At 53.5% G+C, this 14,577-nt stretch overlaps 6 protein-coding genes across 6 annotated transcripts; 2 read left to right on the forward strand and 4 right to left on the reverse strand.

Moving 5' to 3' along the window:
* Positions 1-982: 982 nt before the first annotated feature.
* On the forward strand, positions 983-1,300 carry CGCA056_v010612 (uncharacterized protein; the record flags this gene model as incomplete). The annotated part of the gene is made up of 1 exon (XM_037325859.1): positions 983-1,300. One exon carries the CDS (start codon positions 983-985, stop codon positions 1,298-1,300), a length of 318 nt encoding a protein of 105 aa, XP_037175564.1.
* A 665-nt stretch (positions 1,301-1,965) lies between these two features.
* On the reverse strand, positions 1,966-4,047 carry CGCA056_v010613 (uncharacterized protein; the record flags this gene model as incomplete). Its single annotated transcript, XM_037325860.1, has 6 exons — positions 1,966-2,136; positions 2,195-2,587; positions 2,641-2,832; positions 2,894-3,007; positions 3,064-3,740; positions 3,795-4,047. 6 exons carry the CDS (start codon positions 4,045-4,047, stop codon positions 1,966-1,968), a joined length of 1,800 nt encoding a protein of 599 aa, XP_037175563.1.
* Positions 4,048-6,664: 2,617 nt separating this feature from the next.
* Positions 6,665-7,522, reverse strand: nscB-0 (Lactamase-like protein nscB; the record flags this gene model as incomplete). The annotated part of the gene is made up of 1 exon (XM_037325861.1): positions 6,665-7,522. One exon carries the CDS (start codon positions 7,520-7,522, stop codon positions 6,665-6,667), a length of 858 nt encoding a protein of 285 aa, XP_037175562.1.
* A 1,276-nt stretch (positions 7,523-8,798) lies between these two features.
* Positions 8,799-10,684, forward strand: ubp8 (putative ubiquitin carboxyl-terminal hydrolase 8; the record flags this gene model as incomplete). The annotated part of the gene is made up of 6 exons (XM_037325862.1): positions 8,799-8,883; positions 8,957-9,193; positions 9,248-9,358; positions 9,461-10,236; positions 10,292-10,490; positions 10,548-10,684. 6 exons carry the CDS (start codon positions 8,799-8,801, stop codon positions 10,682-10,684), a joined length of 1,545 nt encoding a protein of 514 aa, XP_037175561.1.
* A 365-nt stretch (positions 10,685-11,049) lies between these two features.
* On the reverse strand, positions 11,050-12,113 carry EFM5 (Protein-lysine N-methyltransferase EFM5; the record flags this gene model as incomplete). Its single annotated transcript, XM_037325863.1, has 6 exons — positions 11,050-11,276; positions 11,329-11,400; positions 11,461-11,578; positions 11,636-11,752; positions 11,815-11,983; positions 12,091-12,113. 6 exons carry the CDS (start codon positions 12,111-12,113, stop codon positions 11,050-11,052), a joined length of 726 nt encoding a protein of 241 aa, XP_037175560.1.
* Positions 12,114-12,442: 329 nt separating this feature from the next.
* On the reverse strand, positions 12,443-14,059 carry CGCA056_v010617 (NADH-ubiquinone oxidoreductase 40 kDa subunit; the record flags this gene model as incomplete). Its single annotated transcript, XM_037325864.1, has 10 exons — positions 12,443-12,449; positions 12,508-12,602; positions 12,657-12,992; positions 13,044-13,202; positions 13,254-13,395; positions 13,449-13,540; positions 13,599-13,693; positions 13,746-13,808; positions 13,859-13,872; positions 13,932-14,059. The coding sequence occupies 10 exons, from the start codon at positions 14,057-14,059 to the stop codon at positions 12,443-12,445; spliced, it is 1,131 nt and encodes a 376-aa protein (XP_037175559.1).
* Positions 14,060-14,577: the final 518 nt, after the last annotated feature.

Genomic DNA, 14,577 nt, shown 5'->3' on the forward strand with positions numbered 1-14,577 from the left:
TGTTGATTTTCAAAAAGGAGCCAATCTTATGCGTCTGACCGACGGACTATGTGAGAGACCAAGTGTGAGCGAGTTTTGTAAACAGGATGTCGATTAGGTTAACGAGATGATGGCTCCGAGAAGGGGTAGCTAGCTAGCGTTCAAGGGCTCCCCGCGCCGGCAGTTGGATGCCGCTTTGGGAATCTGGGTCCGCGAGAATTCAAGGCTGGATGGAGGGGATCAGCGATTCGGGAGAGATGTGTGATGGCATATTACAATCTCACAACCGTTCGTCTCATGCTAGAAATCAATTAGAGTGGCTAGAAACGACCACCAAAACCAGTCAATTCTGTTAATCAAGCAAAACACGTCTATCCTACTTAGCATGCAACGAGGGTTTGCGTCGAAAAGTTGAATTGAAGGGGTTGAGTTCGTCGTCTCTGAGAACTAAAAAGCGGCCGGGCAGGCAAGAAGCAGAAGAAGAAGAAGAAAAAGTCTGTGACGAGGGCAAAAATGTTCCGAAACCGAGAATCGAACTCGGGGCTATGCCTAACCTCTCTGTGGATGAGAGGGCATCATGTTGGCCACTACACCATATCGGATGTACATACTTCTGTTGTTGCTAAAATTCAATAGTACCCTACCCATTGTGTGCTCACAAGCCGTAGAGAGGCGACGAGACGGCTTTGGGCGTCGGATGGCTTAAGACAATATGCTAAATAGAACAAACATGTTCATCAGGCACCATGTTGCGTGGATGAAGCTTGAGAAATGAGCTGAGTTGATTGGGTTCAGCTGAACCTTCTCAAAGCCTGAACTGGTTCGGACAGTGGCGATCACTGTGTTTTCACACTGTATGTCAAATCTTTCGCCTAGCAGAAATCGTGAGTAAGCTTCACTGCATAGTCACCAAAACTAAACCTCATCAACTGCCCATAAAAGAAACCTCAAATCCCAGGTCAACAGAATACTTCTACCGTTCAATACAAAGACATCATTCATCATGTCCGTCTCCCAAGAATTCACAAATTTCTACCTGCAGCGCACCACACAAGAGTTCGCCGAAGACCTCGACAAGGTCCGCGGGGCCGACGACTTCAAGGCCGAGTCGCTGCCTTTCCTCATCCACGCCCTGCAGCAAGGCACCGCGCTGTACCCTGCTGCCGACCAGCAGCGCGTCATGCGTCCCGCCGTTGTCGTGACTGCTGCTGCAGACGTCGCTGAGGATGAGGACGTCGACATGGAGGGAGCGCAGCCTGAGAAAAAGAAGGCGAAAGGCAGCAACAAGGAGAAGAGCAAGAGGAAGAAGTCTTCGGGTTGAATATGGAAGGGCTTGGGAGATTTCTAGCGGAGAATTCGGGAAGCGCGCCCAACGAAGGGAAGGAAAGTCACGCGTTCTCGTTTGACCCATCACCAACGCCTGCTCGCGCGCACGAACATGGTATCGCGAGAATGACACCAAGCAATGAGTATCGCTCTCAGATTTGCGTGACGAGCTTAGGCCAGAGCATGACAACAGAGTGCCGGCGGTCCAACTTCAAGAGGCTTCAGCCAGACGCGCTTGCATCATCAACTAGAGCCAGCTGAAGGCGCCAGAGGGGGTTAGGACGGGATATTGTTGCTGCGCTCAGAAGGAAGCGGTGAACGGAGCCATGAGAGTATTGAGAGCGCGTCAAGATCGGCAGGCGAAGGCGTGACCAGGGACAAACCATCATATGTGAAGGAAGCTTAATAACAATCATCAGAGCAACCAAGGTATCAAATGCGGCATCGTGTATACATCATCATCATTAAAATGCCAACTGCCTTGGCCGTCTAAGTATAAGGGGGTATCTCTGGATATCAGGGACCAAAATCAAACCATACACCAGGGCACCAATGCCGTTTATCGCACTCGTCCATGACTGCGCCGTCGCAATGTCGCGCAGCATTCCGCACTGCCATTATCATTATCACCACCACCATACCGTTGTAGGTGCAAGGCGTTCAAGCGAGCCTGTAGGATTGCCTGCCGGCCTCTTTGCGCACTGCCCAGCCCTTGATGGTAAGGACGATGATCTCCCATGCCATCAGGACACCCACCAATCCCATGGTCACAGTATACATGAACATGGCATCAAGCTCGTAATGGATCATTCCATCGACCGTGTCGCTAGCCTGGATTTCGTTAGTTGGAAAATCTCGTGAGGAAAAACTGCGGAAGACGGCGACTTACACTGGCCATGAAGATGATGCCTCCAGAGATCAAGCCAAATGCGGCCAGGAGCTCCGTTGGAGGCCGAGACGGGAGAACAGACTTGGGAGGCTTCAGGTACATGATCACGTAAGTGAAGCCTCGCGCAAACGAAGCACCCGTCAAAAGGTTGCCCCACTGCTTGTGCACCATGCTTGAGATCATCGAGTGTTGGGTGTGCGAGCTCATCATGATCCCCAGGAGGAGAATGACGAGCGCCGGAATGGGGTTAATGGAGACTCCATATTGCTTCGGGGGCTGCAGGATTTCGCGCTCCTCGTCGTCATATGTCTGCTCCAGATTAGTTGTAGCGAAATCGACGACGGATGTATTCAAGAGATCACGGATGCGGCTCGACTCGATGAGCATGCCAAGCTGTTTTCGCGTGTTAGCAAACCCCGTCTCGAAGCGTCTACTACCAAACTTACCATCCCACCACCGATGAACAGGACCGTGATTGAAATGTGCTCCAAGTCCTGGGCGCTGTATTCACCTCCCCAGTTTCCGAGATGCTCAAGAAAAATATTGGTTGAGCCGTAGACGAAAATGAGGGCGCTCTCGACAAATTCCGCCGAGGGCCGCCACTTGCCGTCGGCTCGTATCGGCCGAAGGTTCCACGCCTGTCGGACCACAAGTCAGCAAAACGGGGCCGATGGCCTCCGGAAACGGGCCGCAACTCACCCATCCGAGTTCGCCGAAACCGCCGGTCCACCGGCCGAGGGTTAGCAAACCAAGCCAGAAGAAAATTCCACCCTTGATCCAATGCGCCAGACCGCTAAAGATCCCATTGCCCTCCTACGCCGAGTCAGCATTTGCATAATTTGTGCACGGTAGTGTTTTTCAGCACTTACGAAGAATCTCCCGTAGGTCACGATGCCCAAGCAAAATGTAGCGAAGCCCAGAGGTAGGATGGTCCGGTCAACAAAGTTGTAGACACAGAGCAGGCCTTTCCGCACTCTAGAAGAGATCTTTCCCGTCACCTTTGCGATTAGCGAGCCGGCCTTGTTCTCGTGGCTGACAGTGGGCATAGGCATGGATGGACCGTCCTCCAATTCGTCGCCATCCTCAACATATTCTTTGCGGTGGACATCAGAGACGCGCGGAGAGACTTCGTTCGAAGAGGAAGACCGGGAGTGGCTTCGAAGTGACTCGGTACAAGGCTCTGTGCCCTGTCCGCTGTCATTGGACAGTCGGTACTCGTTGGCAAATGGCGACCCATTCATGCGGTGGTGCTCAGCCATAGCGGCTGTAGAAACGGGAATGAAGGACTGGTACTCGTTCTTGTTGTACGTTCCAAAATTCCGGCTACTCGAAGCGCCGGCAACCTTTCCTAGCAGCCCGATTAAGACCTGCGCCGACACGACCCAGGTCACCAGCCAGCCGAGCTTGCTATGAGCGTTGTTAGGATACAGATCGGGGGTATTGGCGTTGTAGACCGTGGCCAGGACTACGCCAAGCGCATTCATCGCAAGGAAGACAAATTGGAGCGCCAGCGTATACCGTGAGCGCGCGATTGAAAGCATGACGGCTGCAGGGCATGTTAGTCGGCGTCGCATTCTCGGCCTTACCTTGGCAGACTCACCAACTGGCAGAACGAAGACCCAGGCAAGCACCATCGCCCCGATGTGCGCGTACATGACACCGGCACGATCCGCGAGCGCGAAATATGTTGGTGGGTAGCTATCGTTGGGTTTGGGTTCTTCTGCGGCGCCGAGGGGCATATCCATATTCATGGACGTGCCGTCTCCGCCGTCTTCATGAGCACCATGGGCAAAGACCAAGGGCATCAGGCCCAAGACCACTAGGGTGGTGAGCTTCTCGATGGGTTGTTTCATTTGGGAGTAGGGAAAGTGTCGATTTCGCTCAAGAGATGGTAGAGCTGCTGCCAGCTCTAAGTAGGCGCAAATAGAACCTCGGGATTCCGTATGATGTATTCAACAACCTGGGGCTCACGTGGTTTGCTCCCGAGAACAGCTTTACGTGGAAGTGAGAGGGATGGGATGGAGGGCTAAAGCTTCACGGATCCAGCAAGGGCGAAGCCGGAATACAAGTACTCTGCGGCATGTGGATTGAGCCAACAAACGCAAGAACTGAACAGCGCCGGAGCGGAGGCCGAGAGAAGTCCATATTTCGCGGCGGGGTTTTGGGCAAGCTACAGAGACGGTACTCGTGACAAGATCAGGTAAAGTAGGTACGTCAAGGTAGCCAGGTAGCTTCTGGGCAGTACTCGGCGAAGGCAGTGACTGCCAAAATTGAGGTGTCCACGTTCAAGAAGAGGTGAGGCCAGGCCGAGTAGGGCTGGCTGGGTTCCATGTTGGTGTGTAAGTCGATGGCACCAAAGCACAAAGGCCGACTCCGAGGGTTCCGGAGGCATCCAGTGGACGTCGGCGAAGAAAGTAGACGACGCCGCGTTACTGGGGGTTGAGTTACCTAAGTGAACGACAACCCACCGACCCGAGTTACGGGTGCTCGCCGGCGCGGAAACGGTGGAGGTGTGAAGTGCCAGCTGGATCCTAAAATCTTTTTTCTTCCTCGTCTTTCCTCCCAAGTGGGGGGAGAACCAGGCAGGGATGAGCTGCTGCATGGGCTGCCTTAATGCCTGCTGCAGTGCTGCCCGCTCACTAGACGCTAAGCTGAGTGTGGTTACGGCGGGGAGCCCTGCATCTTTGCGAGCCGCGTGCCGGCTGAGCTTTATTTTTCCCTGTGTTCGTGATTGTGGGAAGGGCGGTGGTGACGACATTGGACTGTGTACAGGCCAATTTCGCGCAGCAAAGGAGGGCATTCGCAAGGACAGTGCGGCGCATGCAGGGTTGGCACAGTAGGGGCGGGCTGCTATCGATGGATCGCCAAGCCCTACGAGCCGATTGCCGCACCGCCTATCCGCATGGTCTGTCTGATGATCCTTGGCCGTAAGTCTGGATATTTCAGAAAAGACCTGCGGAGATGTCGAGGAAGACCTACGGCGTCGAACACGCCAGACAACGGACATGCGAGCCAAGATTCTTCTTCTGCCCCTCCACACAAGACCGGGCTTGCATTCGAGTCACGCGGGAAACGCGAGGCAACGTGGGCGTCATGGTGCCATCCCTACCAAGCTCCTTGGAGACGACGTTGTGTCAGCCATGTACTATTATTCGTCGCAGCGGGGTGGGGGATGCATTGCGCAGAGGTCAGCCATGTGCGAGCTCATGCCTACGCCTTAGGCGTTGCAATGCCGTTAATAATCATCAACGGAATGCCGGCTGATGCGGGAAGCGCCAAGTCAGCCTCAGTTCATGCCAAACATACTTTGTACGTGATATCGGTTGTCGTAGATGAAGCTCAGCCAAGATGGAGCTGAAAACTTGCCAAGACGGCTCCTTATATGCAACAACGGACGAAAAGAGGACAGCAGATAAAGTCCGTTCCAGACACGCTCTTCGGCGCTCGTAATGGACCACCCGGCGTTTTGAGATACAACATCCGGTTTCCCTCCGTTTTCTCTCACCGACTACTCGCTTAGCCGTGCGTACCTTATGGAGACATACATTACCACGGAGCTAAATCCTTGCGTCCGATCCATCCATCAAAATCGTGATCCCGCGCTCCCTGGATAGCCCCCACCCAACCTTACCGGCACTCTCTTTTTGTCTCCCGTGGAATCCGGACTCAGGTTGGAGTCCGACCCGCATCGATCACGGGTTCGCAGGCCGCTGTACAGGGCAAGAAGAAATGGTGGGTGAGATTTTGACCCCAACACCGACCGCCACATCACCACGCCGAGAGCGCCATCAAGTACCTAACGTACGGAGTTCAAGTGTTGTGACTCACGACAGCGAGGTAAGGTACTGAGTACTCGCTGGTAACTAATCGAATTGCATAACAAGGTACCTAAGGTACCTTACCTAGGTACCTTACCCACGCGTCTTGAAGCTGCCGTCCAGAAGCGCTGCGATGCCCCACTGTTAACCTCGCTGGCCTCGCGCTGGACGTCATCCCGTAGTGACCTACCTAGTGTAAGGTAGGAACCTTAGGTACCTAAAGTAGGCCCAGGTACTGAGGTTCCGCCCCGTCACAAGATGCCCGGCTCGTCCGAACCTTCCGAATGCCCTCCACTGTCTGTTGGTCTGTCTGTCTGCCTGCCTGTTGGCACTGCTTCGGCGGCATCTAAGAACACGCCAGACTTACTTACACTGACAGTTACGGGCCTTCTATTTGAATATTCCGTCTCCATCGCGGAAACGTCCGGATGGTGACTCTACCATGATGCGATCCAGCTCCTGGCAGCGCGCGGTTTCCCCGCTTCGCTACCTCATCTTCGTAAGGTAATTACCTTACGGTCAAGACACGCTCTACCCGACCTTAGACAGGCCATCTCGCCGCCGCGGGTTCCCGTCTTCGGCCCCGAAGCCCCGCCAACCCGCCAAAGCCTGTCGGACTGCTTAGGACTTAGGTCATAACTAAGTAGGTACTTTACAACGACGAATATCCCCTCCATGTCCATCTATCGCCGCTCTGTGAAACCCTTTCTTCCCTCTCGAGTTTTTCAAGAATTTGTATGACTCCGCTGGACGCAGGGACATGCAGCTCCTCTGGAACATCATGATAAATAACCTTGACCAGCTCCATGGGTGTCCAAGCGTCTGACGGGCCTCCATCGGAACCGACATTTCTCTTGGATCGCAGTGTTCGGATGACCTGCTCCTCTCTGGTCTTTCGATGGTTGATATACTCCATGATCTTGGATGGGCCGTTGTCAATCACTGGCCCATGACCTGGGTACGCCCTGCCCTTGAACAGGTGCCTCATCTTCTCCAGACTATTGAGGTATGTGGCGAGGTCCTCAAATACGGCTGTGCCCTGCCCCAAGACGTTGTCTGCCGTGAACATGGCGTCCTCTTCCTCCAAGACGAAAGCCATGTGATCCGCAGTGTGCCCGGGGGTAAAGACAGCCGTAAGGCTGACCCCATCAACGACGAACTTCTGCCCGTCCGCCATGTCCGACTGGCCTTCCTCGGGCTGATTCTTGAAGATCTTGGAATTTGGCGACAGCTCCAAGAGCTGCTGAATACCACCCTGGTGGTCTCGGTGCCAGTGAGTGATCAGAACCGTCTCAATTGTCGCCTTTTCTTGCTCCAAAGTGGACTTGACAGCAGCAATCCATGACGGCAAGCCTTCGCCGGTGTCGATCAAGATACGGCGGCTGCCCCGGCCGAGCAGATATGTGTTGGTGCCTTGTAGTGTGAATTTTCCCGGGTTGCCGCCCAGAATGCGTATACAGAGGGGACTCAGGCGCTCGACCTCGGGAAGAGAGACAAGCTTCGTTGTCATTTTGACGCAGTGGCTGTAAGCAGAGCCGAAATGTTCGCGATTCGGAGGGGCGAAGCTGTGCAGTCGTCTTAGTCACGGACCGGCGTTGGAGTTGCAATTTGAGAGTGCGCTTCGGAGCAGACCCCGCATTGTTGTCCCGTCGTCTTATGTGTCCTTGAACCTCTATGATCTGCGATGGAATTGTTTGAATATAAGCAAACCAAGTCGCCGTGCAGATGGGTGAAGGCGCAATCGAGGGGTTGCAGCCAAGATGCCGAGGTTGGCTGAGACGAAAGGCGCCCTATCTCCCAAGGTAGGCATGGACGCTTACCTCATCACATCGGTTTTCTACTATATTGCCAGTGACAACCACCGCTTCAGGCCCTTGGGGGCTGATCCCAGCTACACCCCCACTAAAAAGTTTGGGCGCCAGTGGAACAACCTCTGTGATGTCTGCCTTCAGGGGCGAGGCGGCAAGCGGATAAGGTCACCTCAGTTCTTATCGATAAGAAACGGTCCCCCCGATCAGGTGCCGATAAGGTGGAATTAATGCTGTTGGCTGAGGTGCTTCTCGCGCCCGTCTCTACTAAGGTACGAGCAAAAGGCTAAAGGACGGCCTGCAAGTGTTCTCGTCTGTGCACGCGGCGCCAGCTTCGACATTTGCATCTTCCAGGGATCGTCCAAAACCCCCCCAAATTGCTCGCTCTCTGTCCTGTCCAGGCGATCTCCAGGTGCTGTCTGATTGCTGCAGACCGCGACTGCTTCCGTCCGTCGCCACGCCGTCTCGAACGCGGTTCCCTGGGCTCGGCGCCTCGCGAGCAGAGCTGCCGCCTGCAACACCTGGCTTGCGCCGTTGAACCAGTGTCTTGAGCAGCTTCATCGAACGATTAACTGCTGCCAGCCCATCCCCGGCAAGCCTATAGTAGCCTTGTATTGGCCGTTGACGGAGGTGAATGCGTCTTCTGTTTGCTACGGCTTTTCCATTCTATATTCGTATCCTTGAAGCTAACAATTGGTGTCGTCGCAGATTCCCTGCCGTTGTCGTCGCCTTCCGACCTGCGCTGCCGATCACCCTCCTCCCCATCATTACTACTCTGAGACTCTTCTCCCCATCACAAGGCAACTTTCTCATAGCTGTCACAACTCTCTAACGACAAGTTACCCCAATCACTGTTATCGGCGAACAGAACAAGAAGAAAAAGAAAAAAAAACAGAAGAAATAAACCCAGAGGGATTTTCTTCCAAGACACACAAGGCTCAAGTCCGCCGAGGACCTGGCTGGTCGACTACAAACAACATGTCTGCGCGACCAACAACCCCAATGTCCCCCAAGACCGCTAAGGTCAAGTCGCCAGTTCCAGGCACACCGGTCTTTGGCTGTGGTTCGTAGACCCTTTCTCCATTCGGAATCAGATGCGCTGCTGTGAAATCCTCGACAATGCTGACCGACACTAGAGCATGTTCAAAAACTGTTCTCCCAGTCACAGGATGTCATGAACTCATCCGTGTTTCACTACAAGATGATACTGAAGAACATCTTTGAGGGAACTCCAATTGTGCCTCAGACGTCTAAGAATCCTGATGGACAAGCGATTACTTCCCTCACATCCAACTACCTCTGTCTGCAGTGCTCAACCATTGTCACCGAGGACGATCGTCTCAAGCACGGCACAAAGAAGCAGCACCGCTTCTGTTAGTTCCCCTTTCTAACTACCCGGCTCCTTTGCCACCTACTGACCTGGTCAGATGTTGATTCCCGCAGCGGGGCTCTTTACTGTCAAATATGCGATGACCTAGTATGGGACCCCACTCTCGAGGAACTGCGTGTGCGCAAGATGGGCACAGGAACCTTTTCAAGTAAGCTGAATCTCCACGAGAGAATGTTGACTACCCAAACACTTGTTTCAGGATGGATAGCAGGAGAGACAGCCAATGTAGACGAGTGCTGACGAGTGCCAGACCGCAAGAGAAAGCATGATGAGATGTTCTCCGACAGCATCAAGGACAACTCCGTATACATCTCCACCAACACGACAACCGCCTCCTGCAAGGCTAATGGCCTGCGTGGCATATATAACGCTGGTGCTACTTGCTATCAGAACGTCGTGCTGCAGAGCTTCCTTCACAACCCCATGCTGCGGAACTTCTACCTGAGTGATGGACACCAGAGCAACGATTGCCAATTGACAAACTGCCTGAGCTGTGCCATGGACGATATGTTCCAGGACTTTTATGCAGTTGAGAATACCAACGGCTTTACAGCGGCTAGTATCCTGTCTGGATTCTGGATCTCGGAGAAAAAGGCTTTTGAAAACCTTGTAACCACCAAGGAACAGGACGCGCACGAGTTCTTCCAGTTCCTAGCCGAGGAGCTACATGAACGCAATGGGGATGGAAAGAAGCCGGAGACGGGTAGCGAGCATACCTGCAACTGTATCATCCACCAGACATTCTACGGCAAGCTTCAAAGCTCCACGACGTGCCAAAACTGCGGCGGTGTCACGAACGCCGTGCAATCTTTCCTCGATCTCAGCTTGGGACTCGAAAACCTTGCTCATAAGAGGAAAAAGGGCGGCCAGAAGATCCCGAGCCTGACACTTCAAGAATGTCTGGACGAGGAGTACGTCAAGTACGACAAGTGCGAGTACCGCTGCCACAATTGCAACGGCATGCAGCAAGCACGAAGAAATACCAGTATTAAGCGTCTGCCCAACGTGCTTGCCATTCAGCTGAAGGTCAGTCCGGCTCTCGCTTGAGCCATCATTGCATGCCACTAACCTGGTAGAAAAGCGCTTCGAGTACAAGCAAGGTCGCCACGACAGGGCGCCGTCAAAGATTGACACCGTCGTCAACTTTCCACTGCAGCTCAATATGCTGCCATACACGAGCCGAGGCAGAGGAACGGAAGCCAAGGATGCGCACGAGCTGGGCAGATCCTGCACATACGACCTACTCAGTGTTGTCGTCCATGTCGGCGAAATCGACACCGGTAAGTAATTTCCGGAGAACAAGGCAGCTGCAGTTCAGCACTAACTCCTTTTGCCAGGCCATTACGTGTCCTACTGTCGAGTGGGCGACCAGTGGTTCAAGTTCAACGACCACAAGGTCGAAATGGCGTCGAAGTCGGATGTGCTTAGTGCCCAACCCTATCTACTCTTCTACATAATCCGCTCCCTCTCGTAATCTCCACCGGGAAAGAGCACATGTTACGCCGAGCACATGATGAACAGCGTTCGATAACAAGGAGCGTGGGCAGGGGTTGATAGTCTGGGAAAACGGGAAAGGTGTCAGGACTAGCATTTTGTCGGCGTTGGAAAGAATCTCGGTCTTGCATCAACATTAGGTTTGGGTCTTTGGCAGACATCAAACGCATTGGATGGCAAGCATTGGCATCACATACCCTGGCGACCGGGGAAAGGCCATCTTTGTATAGAACAGCGAGAAACCAGCGAAGTGTACTACTATTTCAATTCACATCGGAGGGAACTGTTTGGTCTCTGTAATAAGAGCTGGTCCAAAGCCAAGAGAAAAGCGCTCCTCCTGCTTCCTCAACTCGCCTCGTTCCTCCACTTCCAGTCTCTGCACTCAAAGTTGGCGTAGCAGTAAAACTCGTTGCTAAGACCTCTGCTATGCTTGGGCTCAAAAGTCGTGGTTTTAACGCCCAGTGCCTTGTAAACCTTGTTGACAAGACTCTCCATTCTCTCGCCTGTGCAGACAACTACTCGTCCCTTGGAAGTGGGGTTAGACTTCATCATCCACCGCACCGTCATGGCGGCTGCGCTATTGTCAGCGCTTCGGAGGCTCAGTAACGGTTCAGGATTTCGTACCTTTCGTCTGGCAATCCTCGCTGAGAAACGGGGGGTCGCAAACGATGCGATCAATCGCGCCCTTCAGCTCAACTGGAGCATCGGGTATCAAAACACTATTCTTTCACAAATCTGTGGCCAAGAATGACGCACCTGGAAGCTTGAACGGCTGCTGGAAATCGTAAAAGACAAACTCGGGGAAAATGTTGAACCGCATGTCGTGCTCAAGGAGCAAAACTTTAGGCCGTCCCAGAGTGTGACCGCGGGCGTTCTGTTCCCAACTTTAGTTACGCACCTGCAAAAGGGTTGCTGTCCCTGATAACCATACTAGCAAGTTCCGCAGCGCAACAAACACGCTGGGCGCAGACACAACGCCAATGGTCATGCCGTCGCCAGCACCCTCTAGGAGCTGGCCGGCGATCAGGTTTGCCGTCTCGTCGGAATACTGCGCCCCAGGAAGTCAGTACGTACGACATTGAGTGAAATGAGGACTTCAATGGTTCGTACCCAAAACTGTGACTCGTTCCAGTCTTCAGTGAAAGCCTCCATGGATAGAGGAGCACCGCCGGCAGCATTGGCCTCGGCTTGCGCCTTGAGTTTCTCAAACTTTTCCTGATGGGCATCTTTCTCGGCGTTGAAATCAGCCAGGGCCGCGAGAGCGTGAGAAGAGAGGGTGCTGTTGATTGATGTAAGTCAGTTTCTGCCATGGTTTTTCGAGGGGCGTTTGATTAGTGGGGGTGCGTTTGGAGAGAAAATTTCCGACGGTTCTAACAAACGACTTACAGAGGCTCGTCGTCACTGTCCATATTGAGTCTACGTCCAGCAAGGGATCCGCTTCTTCAGGTCAGTACGGCTCGACGGTCGACGAGAGCGATGTGGTGGATCAAGTGAGCACTTGGATTTTGGTAATTGCAGCGCGAGGTAAACGGCGAAAAGAGGGTGGGGGACCCTATTTTGAGCGTCAAAACCCAGCACAGCAACCTCAACGAATCAGCTGGCATCGCCAACCTTTACTTGACGATTACCGCTACGAACAATCTCACGGCCGCAGTAAGACTTGCACTCTTAAATGACGTGTTCAGACTGTACATGAATTCCTCGACTTTTGCAACTTGTCTAGACAGCTGACTAATATTTACACTCTAAACGACTTGCTGGCCCAGAATCAATCCCTCCCCCAAAAATGGAATCCAGGCTTACTGGTCGTCAAGAACGTGCAGGTACTTGCGCTCCTCCTTCTTCTCCTTCTCTGTTGCTGGGGGGAGGTCATAGAAGTTGCCGCTGCGGAATCCTTGCTGCAGCATAGTCAGTATCGGCCATCTCCAGATAAACCTCACACGCGGTCTTACCAGGTAGTGGTAGGTGAACTTGGCGATGTCACCGGGCTCAATGCCGAGGTCCTTGAACGTCTTTGCTGTCTCGTCGATTTCCTGGTCGACGAACTCACGCTCGATCTCGTCGGCGGACATGACGTCCCACCAAAGGAACTTGTTCAACAGACCGGCAACAGGCTGGAGGACCTTCTTCGGAACGTTGATGTGTCGGCGCTTCTTGAAGATTTCGCGGTCGACATACTCAGCAATTTCGGCCATGGAGTAGTTCTTGGGACCGTAGAGCTCGAAAGTCTGGCCAGCGGTGCTGTCATCGTAGAGCATCAGCTCGAGAGCCTGACCTACGTCGATAGACTACAAGTGTCAGGGCCCGCGTTTCAACTGATATTCGTGTTTCAAACGTACGTGAACGGGCCAGAATCTCTCCTGCATGTTGTTGGCAGTGAACAGGTTCATAACGCTGGCAAGCTTAAGGAGAAGGTTGTCTTCGAAGCCGAAGATGGGTGCCGGTCTCACGATAGTCGTCTCGGGGTAAATGCTGCGGGCGACCTGCTCTCCGCGCGCCTATTGGACTGGTTAGTCCATCACTTTTGTCTTGAGTATTCTGTGTCTAACCTTGGTGCGGTAGAACTCGGATGGGGAGTCCAGGCTGGCGCTGTGACTCGACATGTGAATATAGCGATCCACGTCGTACTTGGCAACAGCCTCAGCTATACGTTCGGTTCCCTCAACGTGAACATCCTCTAGCGAGAAGTTCCTGCGTGCGCTCTTAGCCATTGTCCCTGGTGCCCCTGCATACAGATAACCTACTTGGTGGGATAGTTTCGGCCGACCAGGTTGTAAACTACATCCGAATGTCTGACGCTCTCCTCGATTGACTGGGTGTTGTGGAGATCGTACTCCTGACGTAATGTTTAGCCATTGACCGCGATGAACCCCTCTGTTGTAGGGAGACCATACAATGAAGACGACTCTGCCCAGATCACCAGAGACCTTGAGATGCCGCTTGGCCATCTCCTCACGGAAGGGAATGACGACCGTACATCCCTGGCGGGCTATATTGGAGAGTCAGATGTGTTGCCACCGTCGAAGATATCCGCGACGTACCAAGTCTGTTCACGATGTACCGTCCAACTTGGCCCGTTGCGCCAAATACCGTCGCAGTGTGTCCTGTGATTCGTTTTTAGATAAAGTTCCGAGTCAAGCGAAGGAAAGCATACCGCCGAGGGAGTGTCTAGGAAGAACATGGTGTCAGCAGTACTCTTTGCCCGCGCAATTGAACCGTTCGCCTACCTTCCGCCCTGTGTTCGTAGGATAGGCTTGCCCGTCCGGGTGATGGCAACATCAGAAATGGGCTGCCTTCGCAGGACATTGTGCGCAACCTTCTGGGTTGACCGCACGGCGGTCGGAAAGGAGGCCATTGTCGGATATCGAGGCGGCAATGAATGAGTGCGATAGCCTCCCAATTGACTGCCACTTGAATGCTTTAGCGTAGCCGAAAGCTCCAAAGTCGCGAGCTTCATCCAGACCGGGGCGGCAGACGGGCGGGTCACGTGGAGGCACGGACCAGATTTGGTCATAGGATCGGAGAAACGGCCATTGGCTGTAGCATGGATCCGGTCGGGACCGTACCTCACTTCGCGGCTTAGGTAAGGATTGTTAGTCCCAAAGCGTCCCGAGTAGCAAGAGTTGGTAGGTACATTAGGTAGGCAGCACGTAGCTGACTGACCAGGCTGCTGGCTAGCCGCGTTATGTGCATCGTCCCTCCGCTCCGGAGCTTGCATCCATCACATACCAACTGCTTTACAACTACACGAAGCTTCCGGCGTTTGGCACCACCAAAACAGACACCCGGTCTCTAGGCAGTAGCGTCTCTACCACATACCTACGAATCGAAACGAAACCGTGATCATCGCCATCAGCCTCGATTGTGTCGTCG

The sequence above is a fragment of the Colletotrichum aenigma genome (assembly GCF_013390185.1).
Source record: "Colletotrichum aenigma strain Cg56 chromosome Unknown KSG_Cg56_contig07, whole genome shotgun sequence".
Taxonomy (NCBI): domain Eukaryota; kingdom Fungi; phylum Ascomycota; class Sordariomycetes; order Glomerellales; family Glomerellaceae; genus Colletotrichum; species Colletotrichum aenigma.